This window comes from Aegilops tauschii, chromosome 1 (assembly GCF_002575655.3).
Source record: "Aegilops tauschii subsp. strangulata cultivar AL8/78 chromosome 1, Aet v6.0, whole genome shotgun sequence".
NCBI classification, from domain to species: Eukaryota; Viridiplantae; Streptophyta; class Magnoliopsida; order Poales; family Poaceae; genus Aegilops; species Aegilops tauschii.
Window position 1 is genome coordinate 497426061 of NC_053035.3, and position 23645 is coordinate 497449705.

Genomic DNA, 23645 nt, shown 5'->3' on the forward strand with positions numbered 1-23645 from the left:
GCGCCTGCCAAAGCCGCGGTGCGGTGGGATGTTTAGTCCCACCTCGCTAGCCGAGGAGCGGCAGGACCTGTTTATAAGCCCTGCCCCGCCATCTCCATTGAACTCCTCTGAATTGCAGGCCTGTGGGCCTAATCTCGCACTGCTATGCCTGTGGGTCTGCTGGGCCTTCTGCGGGCCTGAATTCTAGTCGTATTCAGGCCTTGGAGGCCCAGTAGGTGGCATTTTTTATTTTTTTCCAGTTTATTTCTTTTCTTTTTTGCTTTATTTATTTTATTTTGTTTCTACTTACAACAAAATACTTATTTATTTTATTTTATTTTGTTTCTAATTACTTATTTATTTTATTTTATGATAATTCTTTTTTGCTATTAAAGTTTCTAACAAAAAAAGTTCTTTATGAAAATTCATTTTGCTTTTAATGATTTTGAACAAAAAAAACTTTGATAATTTTAGTTGCATCAATTTTATATAATTTTAGTTTCAATAATACAAGAGGTTGCCTATAATGTTTTGAACAGAAAATACGTTGATAATTTTAGTTTCATAAATTTTATTTATGTTATTAAAGTTTATTTTATTTTATTTTATTTTGTTTCTACTTATATTTTATTAAAGTTTATTTTATTCTGTTTCTAATTACTTATTTATTTTATTTTATGATATTTGTTATTTTCCATGCATTTACTGATTATTTTGAGCTATAAGACCCTGAAATTGAAAAGCACTACAAATGAACTCTGAAAAGGTTGAAAGTTGGCATGGTATCATCATTTCACCCACATACCATGTGCAAGAAAGTAGAAAGGGTTACGGCAAAAACTGGATGCACTTCGTGTACAAAACGGACAATCTCTTTCGAAGTATCAGGGTTTCATACGGAAACTCGTCTGTTACAAAGGGATTTCATTTGTTAGAACTTATTTGAACTCCATAGTTTTTCTGTGTTCAAAATGCACCATTCAAAGCCACATCATCAATTTTCAACCCTTTCTGACTTCAATTGTTATTTTCCATGCATTTACTGATTATTTTGAGCTATAAGACCATGAAATTGAAAAGCACTACAAATGAACTCTGAAAAGGTTGAAAGTTGGCATGGTATCATCATTTCACCCACATAGCATGTGCAAGAAAGTAGAGAGGGTTACGGCAAAAAGTGGATGCACTTCGTGTACAAAACGGACAATCTGTTTCGAAGTATCAGGATTTCATACAGAAACTCGTCTGTTACAACAGGCATTTCAAATGAACTACGAAAAGGTTGAAAGTTGGCATGGTATCATCATAATAGTTGTGGAGAGAAAGTCTTCACTTTTTTTCGCTTGTGTGCTTTGCTTATTGCGCCGTAACCATGGATAATCTTCATCGTTTATCAGGATGCTTGGGTCAGCCTTGACTTCGAAGGGAGGAATTTCATGAAACTTTTCATAATCTTCAGACATGTCTGTCTTGCCCTCCACTCCCACGATGTCCCTTTTTCCTGAAAGAACTATGTGGCGCTTTGGCTCATCGTATGATGTATTCGCTTCCTTATCTTTTCTTTTTCTCGGTTTGGTAGATATGTCCTTCACATAGATAACCTGTGCCACATCATTGGCTAGGAGGAACGGTTCGCCAGTGTACCCAAGATTGTTCAGATCCACTGTTGTCATTCCGTACTGTGGGTCTACCTGTACCCCGCCTCCTGACAGATTGACCCATTTGCACTTAAACAAAGGGACCTTAAAATCATGTCCGTAGTCAAGTTCCCATATGTCCATTATGTAATCATAATATGTGTCCTTTCCCCTCTCGGTTGCTGCATCAAAGCGGACACCGCTGTTTTGGTTGGTGCTCTTTTGATCTTGGGCGATCGTGTAAAATGTATTCCCATTTATCTTCTATCCTTTGTAAGTCAATATAGTCGAAGATGGTCCCCTAGACAACGAGTACAGCTCATCACAAACAGTGTTGTCACCTCTGAGACGTGTTTCCAACCAACTGCTGAAAGTCCTGATGTGTTCACATGTAATCCAGTCGTCACACTGCTCCGGGTGTTTGGAGCGCAGACTGTTCTTGTGTTCATCGACATACGGGGTCACCAAGGTAGAGTTCTGTAGAACTGTGTAGTGTGCTTGAGACCAAGAATGCCCGTCCCTGCATATTATTGAGTCCGCTCCTACCGTGCCTTTTCTAGTCAGTCTCCCATCATACCGCGATTTAGGGAGACCTATCTTCTTAAGGCCAGGAATGAAGTCAACACAAAACCCAATGACATCCTCTGTTTGATGGCCCATGGAGATGCTTCCTTCTGGCCTAGCACGGTTACGGACATATTTCTTTAGGACTCCCATGAACCTCTCAAAGGGGAACATATTGTGTAGAAATACGGGGCCCAGAATGAGAATCTCGTCGACTAGATGAACTAGGACATGCGTCATGATATTAAAGAAGGATGGTGGGAACACCAGCTCGAAACTGACAAGACATTGCGCCACATCACTCCTTGGCCTTGGTATGATTTCTGGATCGATCACCTTTTGAGAGATTGCATTGAGGAATGCACATAGCTTCACAATGGCTAATCGGACGTTTTCCAGTAGAAGCCCCATCAATGCAACCGGAAGCAATTGCGTCATAATCACGTGGCAGTCATGAGACTTTAGGTTCTGGAACTTTTTCTCTGGCATATTTATTATTCCCTTTATATTCGACGAGAAGCCAGTCGGGACCTTCATACTGAGCAGGCATTCAAAGAAGATTTCTTTCTCTTCTTTCGTAAGAGTGTAGATGGCAGGACCTTCATACTGCTTTGGAGGCATGCCGTCTTTTTCGTGCAAACGTTGCAGGTCCTCCCGTGCCTCAGGTGTATCTTTTGTCTTCCCATACACGCCCAAGAAGCCTAACAGGTTCACGCAAAGGTTCTTCGTCACGTGCATCACGTCGATTGAAGAGCGTACCTCTGGCTCTTTCCAGTAGGGTAGGTCCCAAAATATAGATTTCTTCTTCCACATGGGTGCGCGTCCCTCAGCGTCATTCGGAACAGCTAGTCCGCCGGGATCCTTTCCAAATATCACGTGTAAATCAGAGACCATAGCAAGTACGTGATCACCGGTACGCATGGCGGGCTTCTTCCGGTGATCTGCCTCGCCTGTGAAATGCTTGCCTTTCTTTCGACATTGATGGTTGGTCGGGAGAAATCGACGATGGCCCAGGTACACATTCTTCCTGCATCTGTCCAGGTATATACTTTCCGTGTCAGCTAAACAGTGCGTGCATGCGTGGTATCCCTTGTTTGTCTGTCCTGAAAGGTTACTGAGAGCGGGCCAATCGTTGATGGTTACAAACAGCAATGCATGCAGGTTAAATTCCTCCTGTTTGTGCTCATCCCACACACATACACCGTTTCCATTGCACAGCTGTAAAAGTTCTTCAACTAATGGCCTTAGGTACACGTCAATGTCGTTGCCGGGTTGCTTAGGGCCTTGGATGAGAATTGGCATCATAATGAACTTCCGCTTCATGCACATCCAAGGAGGAAGGTTATACATACATAGAGTCACGGTCCAGGTGCTGTGATTGCTGCTCTGCTCCCCGAAAGGATTAATGCCATCCGCGCTCAAACCATACGTTCCTTGGGTCACTTGCAAACTGATCCCAGTACTTTCTCTCAATTTTTCTCCACTACGACCCGTCAGCGGGTGCTCTCAACTTCTCGTCTGTCTTACGGTCCTCACGGTGCCATCGCATCAACTTGGCATGCTCTTTGTTTCTGAACAGTCGTTTCAACCGTGGTATTATAGGAGCATACCACATCACCTTCGCAGGAACCCTTTTCCTGCGGGGCTCGCCCTCAACATCACCAGGGTCATCTCGTCTGATCTTATACCGCAATGCACCGCATACCGGGCATGCGTTCAAATCCTTGTACGCACCGCGGTAGAGGATGCAGTCATTAGGGCATGCATGTATCTTCTCCACCTCCAATCCTAGAGGGCATACGACCTTCTTTGTTGCGTACGTACTGTCGGGCAATTCGTTATCCTTTGGAAGTTCTTCTTCAATATTTTCAGTAGCTTCTCAAATCCTTTGTCAGGCACAGCATTCTCTGCCTTCCACTGCAGCAATTCCAGTACGGTACCGAGCTTTGTGTTGCCATCTTCGCAATTGGGGTACAACCCTTTTTTGTGATCCTCTAACATGCGATCGAACTTCAGCTTATCCTTTTCACTTTCGCACTTTTCCCTTGCATCAACAATGACCCGGCGGAGATCATCATCGGGCACATCGTCTGGTTCCTCTTGATCTTCAGCTTCCTCTTGATCTTCAGCTTCCCCCGTTGCAGCATCACCGTATTCACGGGGCACATAGTTGTCATCGTCCTCTTCTTCTTCGATGTCTTCCATCATAACCCCTATTTCTCCGTGCTTCGTCCAAACATTATAGTGTGGCATGAAACCCTTATAAAGCAGGTGGGTGTGAAGGATTTTCTTGTCAGAGTAAGACCTCGTATTCCCACATGCCCAACACATAAAACCATTCTGCTTGTTTGCCTCAGCCACATCGAGAAATTTATGCACGCCCTTAATGTACTCGGAGGTGTGTCTGTCACCGTACATCCATTGCCGGTTCATCTGCGTGCATTATATATAATTATGTGTGTCAAAAGTAAGAAAATTAGACAAGTATCTATCTAAAGTAAGATTTTTTCTTTCAGAAAGAAGATAAGAACAAGAGGCTCACCACGGTGGTGCCGGCGACGAGATCGGCGCGGGCGATCGACGGCGGTGAAGACGAGGACGGGGCGTGACGGACCGCTAAACCTAGACAAATCTCGGAAAAAATGGAGCTCGGAGGTCGAGCTTTGAGAGGAGAAAGCTTAACTAGTGTGGCTCGGGCATTTCATCGAACACCTCACATGCATAAGAGGTGAGCTAGAGCACCCAAATGCCCTTCCTCGCCGGCCAGCAAAAAACAGAGCACTATGGAGTGCTCTACTCGCCGGCGATGGGGTATATATAGGCAACTCATTTGTCCCGGTTCGTGGGTGGAACCGGGACTAAAGTCCATCCTTCTATCCCGGTTCCTGCCACAAACCGGGACCAATGGTTGTGAGCCAGGAGCGAGGCCCATTGGTCCCGATTCGTGCCAAGAACCGGGACAAATGGGCCCAGACGAACCGGGACCAATGCCCACGAGGCCCCGCCGGCCCCCTGGGCTCACGAACCGGGACAAATGCCTCCATTGGTCCCGGTTCGTGGCAGAACCGGGACTAATGGGCTGGCCAGGCCCGAACGAAAGCCCCTTTTTCTACTAGTGTAATATTAATTTGAAATTCAATAGCAAAATGCTATGGGCACCCATAAGAGTGTACCCAGCCAGAGTGCACCTATGGCTGACAGTGGGCCAGGAGGGGTCCAATCAGCAGGGTCAATTGTTGACCAGTTGACTGGTCAACAGGATCCAGGGGACCCACATGTCATTGACAGGGACTGGCCCGTTCAGCCTTTGACTAGTCAACAGGGCAGGTGGGGTCTACCTGTCTTACACTGCTACCTTTAATAGACATTCAATTAAACTAATTAAGTGGGTTAGGGTCTCTGGGGCCGCTGTCAGTGGGGTTAGGGGGCGGGTTAGTGGCAAACGCCGTTTAGGCCGGCGTTTAGCGACGGTGGCCTCTGGCCACGGCGGACGGGCTCCGGGGAGCCACGGTAGCGGTGGCGGAGGGCGCTGGGAGCCTCGGCGCTAGATGCCATGGCCACGCGAGGGGAGCAGCGGATGGAGCCGGCGTGCCCGGGCAGAAGCAGGCGCGGCCAGGGCGCGACCCAAACACGGAGGGAGCGCGGGCAGCAGGTCAGGCGTAGTGGGAGCATGGCGGGACGCGACGGGCACGGGCAGGGGTCACGGCTAAAACATCCAAGATTGATAATATAACAGCACAAAACAATAAAAAATTATATATACGTTGGAGACGTATCATGTGCACACACTAGTGGCAGGCGAATAATTTTACCCGCCACTAGATTTTTTTTCCCGTATTAGCTATGGCGGGTTCCTCGCCATGCCCACCACTAATTTGAGGCCACCTATAAGCCTTTTTTCAATAGTGCCGATCTAGATCTAATCTCCTCCACCTTCACAAATGATCTTTGGTTTTGATTTCTTAGAAAGAAATTTTGTTTTCTACTATGTTTCTCAACATGAAGGTGAAAATAGAATAATAACATCTTTATTATGGCTTCTAAGGCATATTTCTAAGACATATTTCTATAATTTCCAGCAAGATGGATGATGATTTTGTGGACCTGCATACAATGCTAGCACAACGGCATCGCCCCGGAAGGACCATGGTCCTCCTTCCATAACCCTCTCCCAATCCGTTAGGCAGAAGAATTGCATTAAATGAAGGTTGTTGTCTAGCGGGTGAATCTTGACATCCTGTGCAAGATCCCACCGATCACATATTCCTGTAAAACCAATACTTGTAAGACTTGTCTATGTGTACCCGTGCTATTGCCATCCAGCGGGTTGCCATTGGCGGTGACATCTCCTCTTACTAAGAAAAACTCCGTTGTCAAGATCCTTCTCATGTAAACCGATTCTTTCATCACGGCCTCGACCTCGCATGAGTCAGTCCCTGACCTTGACGCTCGATGGTCCATGATCAAACTGGAAACCTTAAGCCGGAGTAGAAGACAAACCGTGCACCAACCCTAGTTCTCTCGAATCCTTCCAAACACTTAAGCCAAGACAGGGCAGGGAGGTCCATGGTTGCTCCTGAATCGGTCCTAGGCTTCATCATCGGGATATTGGGGAAGCAGGGAAGAATTTCTCAATGTCGGCGTATTGCCGTGGAGATGAATAGAAACCCTAGCTAGAGGGAAAAGTCGATATACGTTTTTTAGTAACAATTAGAGGGCAAAGTCTTTATACGTTTATTTTTTATAGACAAAAAAAAGTTTGAGAAATTATATCGTGCACTAGATGATACAATAAATTGGGCCTGTGCATATGGATATCGGATAGTGGGCTGGGAGAGGCATCATCGGATTGTTTTGGGTTAAGAAAATGGGCCTGTGATGCCCATCCAGACGACTATTCGGCTATTGTTTTTTTTATCAAAGCTGGCCGTTTGCCTCAGAAAATAAAATCAAAGCTGGCTGTTCTCCGTGCCGTCTCCGATCCAAATTCCCGGCGCCGTCCCGCTTCAGATCGATCGCTGCGGTCGCCGCCATCTCGTTCATCGCCGAGCTTCAGGTCTGCTACTCTCTGCCCTCCTCTTCCTTCTAATCTTGAAGAGAGGCATGCATCCGGGAGGAGCGCATCTCAATTCTCATTTCTCAACCCTAAACGAACTGCCTCTACCACTCAGCAGCAGCAGCCCGGGTACACGGGATGGAGGAAAGGAGGAAGAAGGAGGAGCAGCAGGCGATAGAGGGCGTCCCCAACGACCTCCTTCAAGAGATCCTGTCGCGGGTGCCGTACCAGTCTCTGTGCCGCTCAAAGTGCGTGTCGGCAGCGTGGCTCGCGATGTGTTCCGACCCCGCCGTCCGTCGGAGATCGCCGCAGACGCTCTCCGGTTTCTTCGGCCTCTCCCGCAGCGGCAGCAACTGTTTTGTCAACGTTTCCGGGAGAGGCCGGCCGCTGGTCGACCCTTCTTTTCCTTTCCTCCACGGCTTCGAAAACGTCAAGATCCTAAGCTGCTGCGGCGGCATCCTTCTATGCCATGGCATGCGAGCGGAGGGCGTGGAATACATTGTGTGTAACCCTGCGACCGAGGAGATCTGGGCCGTGCTGCCCGTGCCTGATACCCATGAGACACCACGTCCTCGTGCTTACCGCGCCATTTGCTAGTGTTTCGATCCGATCGTCCCTTCTCGCTTTGCGGTGTTTGTCGTCATTCAGAATGGTCGCGGCATTACCATTATGGAGGTCTACTCGTCGGATACCGGAGAATGGACTTCCATGTCGAGCCCATGGGGTCACAAAATTGTGTTATATAGCTTGGAACCAGAATGCTTCTTCTTAAATAGCACTCTACATTCCAGTGCCTATGATTCTCGTGTGGAGACATTTGACTCGGAGGGTAATTCAATAAACATGGTAGTTACAGTGGACACAAGCGGGGATACTTGGAGGACAACTCGACAGCCGACCAAAGCTAAACTGAATTTCTTTGGGCACTCTCAAGGACGATTACATGGAATGGATATAGACAATCGTAATGGTTGCCGGATATCAGTTTGGGTTCTCGAGGACTATGCTAGTGGACAGTGGACCTTAAAGCACACTGCCAGTGTTCTGGAGTTGGTAGGAAAGCCTTGTCGTGAGTGCGATGAGTACTACACCTTGGTTGCAATCCATCCAGAACGTAACCTTATTTTCCTTAATGGCGGGGTGGAGCCGGAACAGACACTTATGTCGTATGATTTGGATACCCAGAAGTTGCATGTTATCTGCACTCTTGAAGATTACCAGAGGAAAAATTTCCGACCTTACATTCCCTGCTTTGTGGAATGGCCGCCATCAGATGCTCATTGAATTTGTGAGCAACTTCACATTTGCTATGTTGGCATGGCTCCTTCATGAAAATCGGCTGTTGGGTATGGTCGAGATCTTCTAGTTTTGTGCAGTGGCTTGAACAAGTACTACATCTACTCGAGTTTAGTTTTCTTATCAGTTGCGTCCAGGATCATTTGTTTTTGTGGCTTTAAACATTATTTTGTTGGCTAGTCAGTGAGAACTTGCAAGCTACCCTTCAATAGGTTATGTCTAGTAATATGAATGAGCCAAGTCCATTTATTTACAGTAAGCTAAGTACCTTTGGTGTGTAACTTGTTATCCTAACAAAGTTAAATATTGATGGTGCCTTATTTTTTATCAACTCTGAAGTGTTATTATCTCATTTGTTATTTAAGAGGGTTATCTCTTTTTTGCAGTAATATAATTATATGTTAGGGCTGGCTTCTCTAGTTGTTGTATCTTGTACATACAAGCAGGGAGGTTCCTTTAGTGAAATCTGCATGCCTGGTGCTTTTCAACAATATGTGCTAGACCGATTAAAGGAATTATAACTTTTCTAGGGAGAGAGAAGAACACACCCTCATGTCATGGCATGTTTTTAGTTAGGACTTCCGACTTGTCATGTGATGTCATGCAGGTTCACCGTTCATTTCTATCGCTCGTGCAACCCATAGTGTGTGATGTTTGTTTTTGTTCTGACTAAGCGCGGTCCATGAGTCCATGACCAATGTGTCCTGTCTTGAATTCAAGTTGATGCCTGGCTGATTCATTTTCTAAAAATCCTAAGATTTTACTGTCGTGTAGCAGTTTGAACAGAGTCCAGTTTGCATATTTTAAGAACCCCACGCACAATTCAGAATGTTACATACATAGCGCATAACAAAACTGCGCAAGTTCATTCAGACTGCTAATTTGCTAAAGCAGAGTCAAATGTGGGTCTGACTAATAGAAGATGTTACTCAGTCCGTTGGTGCGGGTTGTTAGCTCCCTGTGCCCATTGGGGAGGGGGTGCTCGTCGACTCGCCCTCAACATTGATTCTTCTTTGGCCTTGACATCGTCTTCATTGGCTCCTGGCGCTGGGAGCATTGCCAATCTGCTGGCTGGGAGACCTTTGTCCCGCCTGCTGGTAGCGGCCGACTACGGTGAGGGCAAAGCAGAGGCGCAGGAAGCCTGAAGCTTTCCTTCAGTCATGTTCAAGATAAAAAATTTCCTTGAAAATGTAAGAACTGTGTCTAGAGTAAAATGCATATTGCGCCCTTATTCTTGGTGGCCATGCCTATAACGGTTCCCATACTCGGAAAGTGCACCGACACGGCCTTGATACCGGCGAATATGGTCCATATATGGCCGTGAGCTCGGTATGGCGCATGATTACGGTTTGCAACTTTGCATAATAAATGAGATAATAACACTTCAAGCTGTAGTCTACTTTCTCTGCACTTGAGAATCGCCTACAAAGCTGTAGTCTGAAGGAGGCAAAACAAGTTGCCCATGTCAAACTGACCGATTGGGTTGCCAGATTATTCTCACAGGCCTGCACATACCTACGCACCAACTGATTCAGTAAGCGCCTTCAGTTATAGCACGATGCTGAACTCACGATGCCATTGCCAAGGTATTTATTTACTCGAGCAGAAAACCACCAGCTAGGAAATACAGAAGGAATCCAACACACACAATATGTTGCTCAGACGCAAACAGCATTGTCGCTGATTCTTCTACCTACGAACTTTTATTTACTTCTGAAATTATTTTTACCTGTGAACGACTCCACAATGCAAAAGCAGAGCTCCTGCTGTTCACGTCAAAGAAACTACTCCACCATGCAAGGGTTCGAGCATCAAACAGGAGATGCCTACAAGATCTGCTTCTGCTCTTCCAGCTGAACCGACGGTGAGGCATGCACGGGACGGGGAGCACGCTTCCATTGCTGGTGCTGCACGACGAGTCTGACTGAATCCTTCCCGCTCCGAGCATCGGGGGATACGACCAGAGCAGAAACGCTTGCGTGCTTGGTGGCGGCGGACATCGCCTACCTTGCGGCTGGCGGTCTCCTGGGGTGCGCCCGAAAATCTCACTCTAGAGACAGACAGTGTGACGGTCAAGTCTTTCAACGGCTCGGATGCTCTCGGTCTAGGACAAAAGATGAAGATCTACGGTTTCAGTTCACAGTTGACTTTTTTATCTTAATAAAAATAATAGAATTATATTAGCAGGGTGAGTTAACTCGCGGTAACTCGACACCATATAGGCCGGTTGCTGATGTAAAAAAAGGTGTAGGGTAACTCGACACCATATGGGGCAGTTGCTGATGTAAAAAAAGGTGTAGGGTAACTCGACACCATATAGGCCAGTTGATGATGTAAAAAAAGGTGTAGGCTAGCAACTGTCGTGAATGAGAAGTAAGAAAAAGGAGACGAATTACTTCAGGTCTTAAGTACATTCGCTTTTCTACCTAGTGAACAAGTACTTGCTACCCAAACAAGATGTATCTTTCTTTTTCATATAGGGCTTTTAGAATGAGCGTGCAATCTATTCCATTAGAACCATTTTCAATGGGTGTGAAATATGTGAAGCAATGTGTTCCTGCTTGGAAGACCCGATATTGGGTCAAGATGGGATTAAAATACCACTCCAAAAAAAGCGCAACTGAAAAAGAAAAATATTTGGAAGGTCAGTACCGTCTTGTCTTGAATCTGCCAAATTCTCCTCTAGCTTCATCCTCTAACTGAAAAAGAAAAATATTTGGAAGGTCAGTACCGTGTTGAAAAATATTGGGACGATGCCACTTGCTCGTGTGCGTCGCCATCGTCAATCGTTGCCGACACCAGACATGTCGACGTAGTCACTCTCAAGGCAACCACGCAGAAGATGATGAACATGTCAAAGACAACCTCGCCGAGAGGAGTAAGTGCAACCACGAACGAGGGTGGAGGATCTGGCCATGGTGGCAATCTGTATACTGATTTTCCAGTGCCATCTAACCGTTGCTTGTCAATAAATATACTATGTGCAGCTACTGCGTTTGTTTCAACGGGAACTGGCTTTGCTCCGAGGGACTGCGTTTGCAAGGGCTGCCAGAACATGGACAGCAACGAGAAGGAAGACCTGATGCTATACAAGGAGTTCGTGAAGAGGAAGTCGGGTATACGGACTTTACCTAATGGCAACATGTGATGTGCCATTGCATGGTATACGTCTAGATACATTCATTTCTGAGACAAGTAATTCCGAACGGAGGGAGTAGCTGCGTGACGGTGTGTTCTCTTGTGCACGCACATTCTTTCTTCATGTACTCTCGTTGCATTTATCGTCTTGTTCCATGATCCTGACCAAGGCTAGCTGGTTCTTCTTGTTCTGAAGCGCAAGATCGGGTGCACCTTAAACTGCCAGTGCCAGGATTGCCGCAATCCCTTTGGGACCAGGGAGGAGGGCGAGTACACCACATTCTCCTCTTTCATGTGTGTCTGCGTGCAATTTAAATTTCTCCGTTGCTCTGCATTTACAAAGCAGCTGGTGTGTCCAACGCCGGTCCAGGACAAACCACACCACCATCAAGCACCGAAACGAAACCCAAGCGATGCCATCGCAAGGTAAACAGATGCGGAAACCGTGTGAAGGTGCGTTCTCTTCCACACGCAGGCTCTTTCTTTCATTTGAAAGCCAGGCATGCTTCTTCTTTCTCTGGTGATCCTGACCGAGGCTAGCTGACTCTTCTTCTTCTTCCTAAAGCACGAGGTCGCGTGCACCTCGTGTTGCGACTGCCAAGGGTGTGATAATCCTAGCATGGCGGCATGGCTGGAGCACCCTGCACGATCTGTGGACGACTGGTGCTCTGACCCGAGCGAATGGCCAAGATTCGAGGTGAGTTTGCGCATCTGCTTATCTGTGCAGTTCGCCGAGAGAAATCAAAGTTCAGTGTATGTCTGTTGAGAGTTGGTAACCCTGGTGATCTGCTCCTTCTGTGCAGTGATGACAGTAGGCTTCAGACATGCCAGAGCATGATGCAAGTCACCTTACTTACTTACCATCCTCAAGACAGTGCCCACTCTCCTCCTGTTCAGATATCCCACTGTAAACACTGCCAGATTCCTGTATGTTCCTTGTAAATTGTAATGATTACTCGAAGCAAGCACGGCGAGGGCTCCATGATCCTCCGGGCAACCTCGGCGTCGCAAAGTTAGCCTCAGATGCTTCAGTTGACCTAGATCTGATCAGAGCGATACGCCTGAGAACATACATACAGCATAATAGTTGCCGTCCATATACTGCCTGGAAAGGGGTGCTTCAGTTCGTTCTTACAAAGCTTTTTCTCTGATATTCTAGGAAGATTGTGACAAAGTCTTCGACGCTGAGCTGTAATAGATGGTTATTTTTTGCATTACAAAACAAGCACTGGTTACATTACATAATTCTGATAAATATGCTCTCACACCTTCACCAGTTTACTACACAGCACTCATGGTTGCTTGCTTAGAGCAGCAATGGCAGCCAGCAGCAGGCGCCTGTAGAGATCAGGGGCATGTGGTGCTGTCACAAGCTACCAAACCAGCATTCACCTCTCTATAGTAAGTTTACACTCTGCTATATGCTACTATGGAAGCCACCGCGTCGCGCGCGCACACGCGGAATGACAGAAGCCCTGTTCTCTTTAACGAGATCGGTCGACGCTGAGCCGCGAGCTGAGCCACCTGCAGACGTCGTCCATCTCTTCGGGGATGGTGTAGTGGCCCAACCTGCGTAAATAAACCATGTTTAATGTTCTGACTTCTGAGGAAGGAAGAACAGAGGAAGAGCTTTGTCAGGGGAGGTGTAAGATGCGTACCCGTTGTAGGACTTGAAAGTCAGATACGAGAACCCCGAGGACCGCAGGAACTCGGTCGACCGCTCGCCGTTCCTGTAGGGGACAACCTCGTCCGCTGCACGAGTAGAGGTCACCACACAGAATTCAGTGACACCATGAAATACATCTTTGAATCAGCAGCTAGCCTGTAGGTTTGTTTGTTTGTTACCTCTGCCATGGCTGAGCAGGATGGGCAGGGAGGCGGCTCTTCTTGCTGCCATGTGTGAGCCCTCCATCTTGCCCCTCAGTGTCCTGAATTCACCAAGATCATCAGGGTTTGTTTAGGAATTAGGAGCAAAAGGTGCCTGGTTCTGTGGCAGATGACTGACTGACTGACCTTGAGCAAGGGAGCCAGCCGCTCAAGCTGACGACTGCGCTGAGCGTGATCGGGTAGGGGGTGCCGCTGCTGAATTTGCCGTGAGCGTAGCATGCTGCCGAGTGCAGGGCGGCAGCTGCACCCATGCTGAAGCCGCCGATCCCAAGCTTCACTGCATCCACAAATTGTGAACAATCAGTTATCTGCAACTGCCGAATTCCCGTTTAACAGCACCGTCATCATATAATTTCATAGTTGTGACACGTATTTAATGGCAGTCTAATGAAACGACAGGACCAGATGGTGTGCTCTTGGAGAGAGAGAGAGAGAGAGAGAGAGAGAGAGAGAGAGAGAGAGAGAGAGAGAGAGAGAGAGAGAGAGAGAGAGAGAACACTAGGCCTAGCACTTAAATAACACTTTTAGCATATTTCTTAACAGTGAAGTATCCTGATCCTGAAGTAAGCAGATGGTACCATCAGAAGGCTCGGACGACAGTAGGTTCGCTATGTGTGCAGCTGAAGCATCCAGCCCCTCGATGTCGTCACGACCATCGACCGAGGTGTCATCAACGTCGAACCCTGTTTTAGTTCAGTAAAAACTGGTGTTTAGTAAGTTTTCAAAATTCACAACCCTGACCAAATTTCACATGAATTTCATAGAAGCACGATTCAATTCCCATAGCATTCAGTTCCCGCATTCGAAGCCTCAAAACCATGCAGCAAAGTTCCAAGCAAGAAGAAACTCACATGCAGTGCAGGGGAACCCGCCAAAAGCCGCGACGGGCCGGGTCGCTGCGGTGGGGCATATCCACTTGATCTACATGAGCAATTGGCTCCAAGGTGAATAAAAAAACTTGGTTGCAACAGAACTAATCTCTGAACACGACAGGTTACACTACTGCACTTTGTAATCGCAGAATATTCTGTTTTAAGTTGGGCAATAAGAGTGCTCCAAGTACAAAAATGGATGCTTACATTGGGCAAGGGAAGAGCATCCAGCAGCTGGGACCAGCTGAAAATGACAGAATGGACAAAAGAAGTTAGCTCTCTGCATCAGGAACAGAATTGCAGCAGAAGATATTTCACTCCAGCTTCCTGCAGCGTGAACCACACATGGTGCCTAAAATTACACTCTTATCCCCCACCCCCCAGGTTAGTCCTTTTCGGCTGGGGTCTTTTTATTCTCCTATTTGTTAGAAAGATACCTAGATCCTTCTAGGTGTTATTGTCTTTTCTCTTGAGGCTTACTTAGTTAGCAAGCTAATGCTTGCCGTTAAGGACTCTGCGCAGTGGTCGACAGGACGAAGATACTCCCGTCCACTGCCTTATGATAAATTATACAACTATATGGCATATTTACATGTTTTGCCAAGACAGGGGATAGGAAATTAGGTATCTTGCATGAGCTACCTACACTTGTGCAATATTTATATGTCATTAGCCCACATCAAGTATTTGACATTCCTCTCCACTTACTGCATGAAGGAAAGTGAGAGCATATTGATGTCCTTGAGAAGATTGTTAGGTGTGATGTAGGACAAGGAAATTATTTAACTTTGAGTAAAGCAATACTAGGAATATATGCATGCAAAAAGGAGGCCACTTCATCGATCATTTCAGGCTAAAAGGTGCAAGGGAATAAAGCGTTCTGCATCGACACTGCGATCATCTACTCATGTCTTCTCTGGTTGACATGTGTGGTTTCTTGCATCCCTATTACATTCACACAGCATACAGCATGCATGTTGCATGGAGAAGGTGCCATCATTTATTTATCTTTGAAATTTGGCTAGGAAGTTTAGCATTCAGTTAAGAGAAGTGAAGTGCGTTAGATCGATCTGACGATCAAAACCAGACACGTGAGATGTTAAGTCCTGGAGGGGCATCACCTGAGTAGGCAAGAGTTAAAGAAAGAAGTAATACCTTGCACCATTGTCACCTAGGCCATGGAGCCACACAATGGTGGCTAGGTGCCGTCCCTTTGGCCTCACCACATAGCTCCTCCCATACTCGACTCGACGGCCACCCCTGCCACCTGAATGACCATTTGCGACGATCTCAGCATTGATCTTTTGGCATCCATGGAGCATTTGAGATTTTGAACATGATCATATATACGGAGAAGATGAAAATTACCAGAAGAGCTGCTTCCATAATAGCTCATGGCTTCTGTTGTCTCTGCAACAAGAGCACTAGGTGATGCTTTAGTTTGTATGATCTTAGACGTAAGGAAGTGTATGAAGTCCACATCCCCATTTGGCTGTATTTATAGTGGAGGCCTGAAGCACTGAAGAAGGGAATATATGTCGAACAATCCCTGGAATCTGCATTGATCACACGACAGTGCGGTTTTTCACACCGTGCTCACTGCAGCTGTCATGACAAGAGAATCTGGAACCTGGAAAGCTCTGGGGATTAGGAATTTTTTGTTTTTGAAGGCTATATTGCTCTATAAGGAAGCATCTGGCACAATACTTACAGCCTTGAGACAGAAACGGTGATGGTGAGACCTACCATTTCATGCAAAGGTTAAGAGTGCATCTGGCACACAGGTTGATAAGATGCATCTTTGGCAGTGGAGAGGGAACAAAAATAATCAAATGTTGTTTCCTCTCCCATTGATCTCATTTTACAGCCAACCAAGAATTTCCCTGCTTGATGCACAGAGTATTAATGCCCACTGCTTTCTTCTGCCCACAAATTGGCACGACTTGCATGCTACAAAGTTAAATAAAATGGCAAGGAATATAAAGCGCACACGAATTTTATTTCCTAGAGATGAAGCTTTCTCGCAGAAGCTCTTACCTCAAGTATCACTGATCCATGGACTTTCAGAAATCATTTCTGCTGGTGGAATTTCAGTGCGGAAAGAATTGTATACCACAACTTGTTTCAGGATACAATCAGGATATAGAGCCAAGGAAGAGTGACAATTTTGCCAGGAGTACCTATCAAGAGCCGATACCCAATCAGCATCGATCAGGGAACCATATCGGCTGAAATGCAAGGCAGCTTGCAGCATAAACGTGGTGCACTCTTCATGGAGGTACATATTAATTCCTGAGACCTAAGTACACTGTAGCAACATAAGTGCTTATATAAAGCAGAGTATTTCAAGTCTTATAGACATCATATGGTTCTCTTCTAACTTTCACTGGATCAAATAGTTAAAAGATCATGCTGGAATGAATCTAAGCTTGAGTGTGTTTTGTCATCAAATGCCAAACTCAGTCACCTTACATTGTTTGACAAAAGAAATATTTTTTCCTGAAACAAGACAACGGCAATCTTTTATATTTATTTATGGTGAGCTTTCTCATAACCAACTTCTACTCTAGGTTTGCTTGGAGCAAAGGTTGGAACCTTTGTACATATGCCTGGTTGCTTTCAGAAATAGGACCAGTTGATCCCTTCTCGACGGTGGAAATTTAAGCGGTGTTAAAAAAATACAAGCATAAATTGACCTCAATTAAATTGTGGTAATTTGATACCCGAGTGATGCAAAGGTCTGCATCTGGTTTTTCTGGGTGCCAACCCACTATATACAGCAAGAACCATATACCATTCTCCCTTGCATTTTATAATGATTGGGATGGGCGATGTGGGGGGCAGCTCATGCTAAAATATATGATCTATATGGCATTCTTGTCCCTATCTAAGATTAGAAGTTTGGGGCTGCATCAGGCTAGATGAAGCTATTTCAAGAGACAGGTTCATCAACCACCTGATCAAGCTTTTCTCACACTGCAAATCGTAGGCCTATGCTTATGCTCTGCCCTAGTACTAGAAGCCTGCATATTCCTCCCTAGTGCATATTTTTCCTCGCCTTATTGCACATGCTCCTACGAAAAGTGAAGTTTCTACAAAGTCAGAAAACATTCTCGAAAAGGCGCATGTACAAAATATCAGATTTGTCGTTTCTCAAAAGTATACAGCTAGGGAGGATACGAGAACAGTAAAAAAATATTCTTCTTAAAACTTTATCTACTTCATGCTTGTTTTAGCTTTATATACATTAAAAGGCTAGCTCCAATAACACTCCTGTCAAGAGGATACACAATGGCAGAGCAAATATGCAGGTACTATGTAGCCTACATCCACTGTAACACTGATGTTTTGCCAGGCAAGCAATTCTCTGATTAAACATGCAGTTAGGTACATTTCCCAGTTCAGCTCCCACTAAGGCCAAATCACTTTGTAGAGATTACTCACTGTAACAAGAAGTCCACATCAAAGCTTGAGTATTGACAGAAGTCAACTTCTAGAATGCGAAAAGGAATGTTGCAAAATCGAAGATTGTGGCCACCGTTATCAGACAAATTATGCCTTTTAATGTTATCGTGGCATTCTGCATGCTTATTATTGTATTGGTTGATCTCTCATGAAATTCTAAAGTAACAATCCTTGCGTTCTGCTTTGCACTATTGGTTGTCAATGTGCATCAACTTTATTTGCTTTATTTGAGGTGTCTTTTGTAGTTTTGTGTACATGTTGTTTGATTCTGTTTTCAAATTAAGCTTTTCATAAGCATACTGGAGATGCAAAATGTTAGAGATGCAACAGTCAGCATGGTGCGGAACATATCCCATGGTCAGCTTTAGGTAATGGAAAACAAAAGAAGACATTGCTTATCTCCTAAAATTCAGAGATGGGAACATCATAATCGATGAATAACAGGGGAACATCAGCTCAAAGCTAATGCTCGTGTATGGGCTCCAGGCTCAAACAATTAAAATGACATTACCTGAACAAACTATAATACAACTTTGTCAAAACTAAAAGCTAGAGGTTGTCCCATAGATTAAATTGGAAATAATTTTCATCCATTGACCAGTTCATTTATATGTTATCTGTTGGTGTCCAACTTTTTCAGAGCTCTCAGTTGTTGCCAGAGAAGGAGAACAGAAAACTATGGCCACTGGATCCAAACTCAAAAACACAAATCTGGATGTAAAGTAAAGTGAAAGTTTTAACCTGCAAGTAACCGACTTACCTCACAGGACTGTGAGTAGAACAAGTGAAAGATTACCTCACCTCGACATCACAAGTAATCTTGCTTTTTAAGTGCATCATGCTGGCAAAGATAGAGATCAGAATAGAATATTTACGATTGACAAATTACCTGCTATGGTCATTATGTTTAAAAGAATGTACACACATGACACGTTTGGATTTATGCCAAGTTCAGCATCCAACAAACAAGTGAAGTTATCATGCTACCGACTTAAATTCTCTCAAATAGTACCATGTTTGCAGCAAGGGGATGGATGCATCACATCACTCAAATCAATAAAGGAAAGCTGTGCAAGTTGCTCAAGGAACATTGTGTTCTAGACACTCAACTATCCAGGCAGGAAATTCCAGCTATTTGTTGTCATTCTGAAATCCTGAGCGTGAAAACACACTCAAAGTTGGTAGAGTGGAAGAATCAAGACATTATCTCCTTTGATGTGGCCTACAGGTGTGGTAGAGTTATTAGGGTGTGAGAATGTCAATGAATAGATGTCAAAGCACAGGGAAAGTGAGGGCTATGAGTGGAGGAAAATCGAACAGCAAATATGTGGCAAGAAACAATAGTTCTTTCATAGGCAAAGTGTCGGGTGGTAGGTGCGACATATGCCAACGGGTGGCTTATCATTGTGGGAGCCAGTAAGACATCGCCGGTGCCTGGAAACGGGATAAGGCGAGGACATGCACGCCGGCGAATCTTACCCAGATTCGGGGCTCTCCGTGGAGATAACACCCCTAGTCTTGCTCTGCGGGGTCTCCGCATGATCACTAGATCAACACAAGTAGCTACAAGTGCTCCTTGAGCTGTTTGGCTAGAGGAGGAAGAAAGGCAAGGCTAGCTCTCCTCTTCGCTCTACGTGGTGTGTAAAACTATCTCCGAGATCAACCCTTTGCATGGGTGCCCTGGGGGGTTTATATAGGCCTACCCCCTAGGGAAACAATGGTAATCCAGCTGGGCGCGGGTCCCATCCGTCAGTGTCTATGTTCGCCGGCTTCTCCGCCGGCCGTTGGGGCCCGCCGACTGGTGGGTCCCGCCGGCTGCCGGCCTCTTGGTCGACAGGCCGGCCCCACCGCTTGGGGTCTTGTCGGTGGCTGGTTACTGTTGCCTCGCCCCTGATGACGAGGGCTTGGTCGAGGTAAGCATGGCTACAGTGCCGCCGCCTGCCGGGCTCTCGCTGTAGCCTTACCTCATCTTGTCTCCTTAATGATGCACATACTTCGAGGCAGGCAGGGAGGTAGCCGGCTATTAGGAGCCGGCTATGCCCCAGGCCGACTAGGGGAGGCCTGGCCGCCTTCGAGCATCTCTCTGGCTGAAGGGGCCCGCCGCCCGCGGGACGTACTGGCTGTAGGGGAACGCAGCAGAAAACAAAAAATTTCCGACCTACGCACCAGCCCAGGACCACTATGGAGACTGCATACATGGTTTGATCTTTTTCGTTACCGACTCGTAGCGCAGCGGGAAGTAGAGTCGATGACGATCGGCGGTGCAGATCCCCGCAGCTAGGATTTACAACCTCCCAACCGCGAGGATGTATACCCTCATCTGCTCCTCAGACAGCCCTCCAGGAGGCGGTCGAACAGCCCCCCGGACGGTGTCGCGGACAGCCCTTCGGGAGGACCTTCGAAACTCGAACGGTCACTCGGACAGCCCTTCGGGAGGACCTTCGAAACTCGGACGGTCACACGGACAGCCCTTCGGGAGGCACTCACGAACTAAGACCGAAACTACGATCTCTCTACAGAGTTGCACACATACGGTGTCATCTATCCGGCAGGGCTTCGCCGTCCAGAACTAGTTCCTGCCGGAACCCAGACAGCCTTACGGCTCTACGAAACTCTTTTCGTGGGAGGGAGAGAAGAAGCCAGATAATGCATGGCATGTGTATGAGAGCAAGGGATGAGTGTGGAGGGCTGCCCCTCCACCTCTATTTATAGGAAATCCCAAGGGGGTAGGGTAGTTTCACAAAAAACCCAAAATGCACATGAATGAAGTCCTTCCACAAGGACCTAGGAGTGAAACCAAGGAACAAGAGGGTCCCCAAGGGGGGATACCCCATGTGGCCGGCCACACCCCCATGAGGGGCCCAAAAAATGGCTCCTATCCATCCATGTCATCCCCTAACCATAAAGCTGATTTTCACTATTCACGACGACATTTTTCAGCGTCTGATCGAACTGAAAATATTTATGTGGGCTAAGAACATTTCCAGTACCCACTAAAATGATTTTCAACGCGTTCCGAAACAATTCCGGTTTTAGTGATTTTCATCTGCGAAACGCATCTGAAGTGGCTCCGGCAGCTCCGGAACATTTCCGGTTTTTATCTCAGAAAATTCCAAAAAGCTTCCAGAATGATTCTGGCATCCTCCAAGAATTATCAGGCATGTGCCGAAACCAATTTGACTTAATGGTGTATCCCGAAACAACTTTTCGGTATCATCGAAACTTATCCGATGACCTCTCTCTGCGGTACGATTCCGTTGTCCGAAACTTTCCGGTGTCCGAAACTTTTTCGGTGATTTTCTCTCAGACTCCCTGTCTAGTATTCAGCAGATAGATGACCCTTAAGCGTGTGACCCTATAGGTTCGGTGAAGTATAGACATGACCCGGAACCCCTTCCGATCAATGATCAACATCGGAGCCGTGGACACCCATATTGACCCCTATACCCACACGAATAAATATTCGAGTGAACCTCCAGTTGCCGTGTGCTATTCCTGTTGCTTCGCGATATGTTACAAATACCCGAGGTGAGACATGTTGGCATTCCCGTGGATCAACAACTTGTCCACTATGCTAGTTACCTCGTTACCGGTATTGTTCTCTTTTCTCGTTATCGTGTTCCGGCATCCCCGTGATCAAATCACAAAGTGTCTGGCCAGACGATGATGGATACCGTAACACCGAGAGGGCCCAGAGATATCTCTCCATCGTCGGAGGAGCAAATCCCAATCTTGAGCTATCAAGTTACTTGACACACTTTTCCATGAACCTGTAAGCCGCCGTAATAGCCACCCATTTACGGATGACGTTTAACAAACCCCAAAGTTCATGAAGCAAGCATGAAGAAACTCGATACTCTCATGGTCTAAGGAATCATGCAAACGTTAACCATCTCTGTGTTATGTACCAATAAACTTGTGACGAATGAATCTCATAGCATAACATCATGCCGGGTCGATTCAACACAAATGTTCTCTTAACATTATGCCCTCAAGGTTGCTGACATAGACATGCCCATGATCAGGAAAACATAACCATCATGCAACAATTGAGCTAGTCTTAGAGGCCAGACTAGGAATACATTTTACCGTTTATTATTCCACACGTGCATATGAGTCTTCCTCCGAGCCTCGTGGTTATTGCAGACTCGAGAACCATAGCAGTTATGGCATGGAACATAAACATAATTATGAACTCGGAGATAAATAATATCATTTATTATTGCCTCTAGGGCATATCTCCTACAGACTCCCACTTGCACTAGAGTCAATAATCTAGTTAATGCTAATGCACTTTACACCTGTGGCACACCGGTGTAAATATGCTTCGCTTGTGGTATAGCCTGATGTCCAACGGATCTGACGACTTCAGTTCCGTGTGTATCTTTGCATGTCCTCGCGTCTTCACGTTTTCACAAAATTCATATTTTGTGTGGACTTGGCTTTGTATGTATGTGAATCACATGTCGAACCTGGATTCCTCAGACTGAGTTATGGAGCAACTACCTGCAGTAGTGTCCCATTGTCAAAAGCCATCTTGGAACTATACTAAGTTCATGAATGAACTATATGATTCAACATCTTCTTTGTCGCTTCTAAAGCGTCAACATACTTAGCCCTTGTTATAGAATTCGCCACAGTAACTAGTTTGAACAAATTCCAACTAACTGTGCCACCACATTGTGTGTTACACAAAACCCTTAACTTAAATCGAAAATCGCACGGTGAAAAGATGAAGACTATCGATGTAACATTTTACAACGAACTCTTCATGATCTCCGCTTGCAAGAAAACATATCATCAGTACTTACTCTAGTACTCAATGACATCTTTCACTGTTGTCCCACGATCAGTACTTTGATCACTTTAGTATCCATACTCGCAACACCTTGGGAGTATCGGACATATCTGGTTGTTTTACATACCATGGAATACATGATTAATCCAAACATAAAAGTGTGTGGAATCTGCATCATGTATTTTACTCATCAGTGTTTTGGGACACCGAGTCTTGCAAAAACTCCTTCCATGTGACTTTGGCAAGAATCACTCCTTGGCGTTTTAAATGCTAAAAGGTTTTAGCATCTTGTCAATATGTATTCATTGCTTAGCCCCATTAGGTAAATCTATCTCCATAGATCATCATGCCTAATATTGAGGCTATTTAGCCTAAGCACTTCATCGAAAAACTATTTTCAAATGAAGTCCTAATTCGTGTCAAGAAATTTATTTCCAATTACCAATGTGCCAAGCACATAAGGTTTTTAGAAATATTATTACGCTCCCACTTACTTTCTTGAATTACAAGCATCTTCGTTACCCATTGATGAAGTCAAAACCCCTTTGACCATTTCATCAAAACACGAAGATTCCAACTCCATTTTGCTCTCTTCTGTCCATTGCTGGAACTCTGAAGTTTGCATACCTACTAGCATCCTCTGGATCGACAAATTACTTTGGACTGTATCATATACAAGTCCTAGCTTTCATTTCCATCAGATGGAAATCCTTTTATCATCCATGTTTCATATCTCATGATTGAAATATGTATTAATTGCTAGTTCAACCCGAACCGACTTTAAGCATCGCTACGATGAAAACAACCTCATCGTAGTCAACTCTTGAACTTGTTATTTCAACAAGTCGAGCTTTATGGATAAAACATTTTTATCCATATCAGTTTTAAGTTCCATAAATATTCGTTAGACTCTAAGTCTTCTGAAAGGTGTATCAAGGTTTTAATCTTGAATC

At 45.5% G+C, this 23645-nt stretch overlaps 3 protein-coding genes across 3 annotated transcripts; 2 read left to right on the top strand and 1 right to left on the bottom strand.

The window, feature by feature from the left end:
* The first annotated feature begins 7374 nt into the window (after positions 1–7374).
* Positions 7375–7833, top strand: LOC109742668 (F-box/kelch-repeat protein At3g17530-like). The gene has a single exon (XM_020301763.1). The coding sequence runs from the start codon at positions 7375–7377 to the stop codon at positions 7831–7833; it is 459 nt and encodes a 152-aa protein (XP_020157352.1).
* A 72-nt stretch (positions 7834–7905) lies between these two features.
* LOC141039206 (uncharacterized) lies at positions 7906–8520 on the top strand. The gene has a single exon (XM_073506532.1). The coding sequence runs from the start codon at positions 7906–7908 to the stop codon at positions 8518–8520; it is 615 nt and encodes a 204-aa protein (XP_073362633.1).
* A 4240-nt stretch (positions 8521–12760) lies between these two features.
* LOC109742680 (uncharacterized) lies at positions 12761–16501 on the bottom strand. The gene is made up of 11 exons (XM_020301774.4): positions 16467–16501; positions 16176–16312; positions 15798–16059; positions 15585–15696; positions 14637–14673; positions 14409–14478; positions 14136–14240; positions 13684–13834; positions 13516–13598; positions 13329–13422; positions 12761–13239 (listed from the first exon to the last, which is right to left on the bottom strand). Exons 3-11 carry the CDS (start codon positions 15823–15825, stop codon positions 13155–13157), a joined length of 765 nt encoding a protein of 254 aa, XP_020157363.1. The 5' UTR covers positions 15826–16059; positions 16176–16312; positions 16467–16501; the 3' UTR covers positions 12761–13154.
* Positions 16502–23645: the final 7144 nt, after the last annotated feature.

Excerpts from the sequence above, each read along its gene's own strand:
- LOC141039206 (XM_073506532.1), top strand. The coding sequence starts at position 7,906 with ATGGAGGTCTACTCGTCGGATACCGGAGAATGGACTTCCATGTCGAGC.
- LOC109742680 (XM_020301774.4), bottom strand. The coding sequence starts at position 15,825 with ATGAGCTATTATGGAAGCAGCTCTTCTG. Across the intron at positions 15,697-15,797 it reads TTATGGAAGCAGCTCTTCTG|GTGGCAGGGGTGGCCGTCGA; the intron begins GTAATTTTCATC and ends ATGGTCATTCAG. Across the intron at positions 13,240-13,328 it reads ACTTTCAAGTCCTACAACGG|GTTGGGCCACTACACCATCC; the intron begins GTACGCATCTTA and ends TTATTTACGCAG.
- LOC109742668 (XM_020301763.1), top strand. The coding sequence starts at position 7,375 with ATGGAGGAAAGGAGGAAGAAGGAGGAGCAGCAGGCGATAGAGGGCGTC.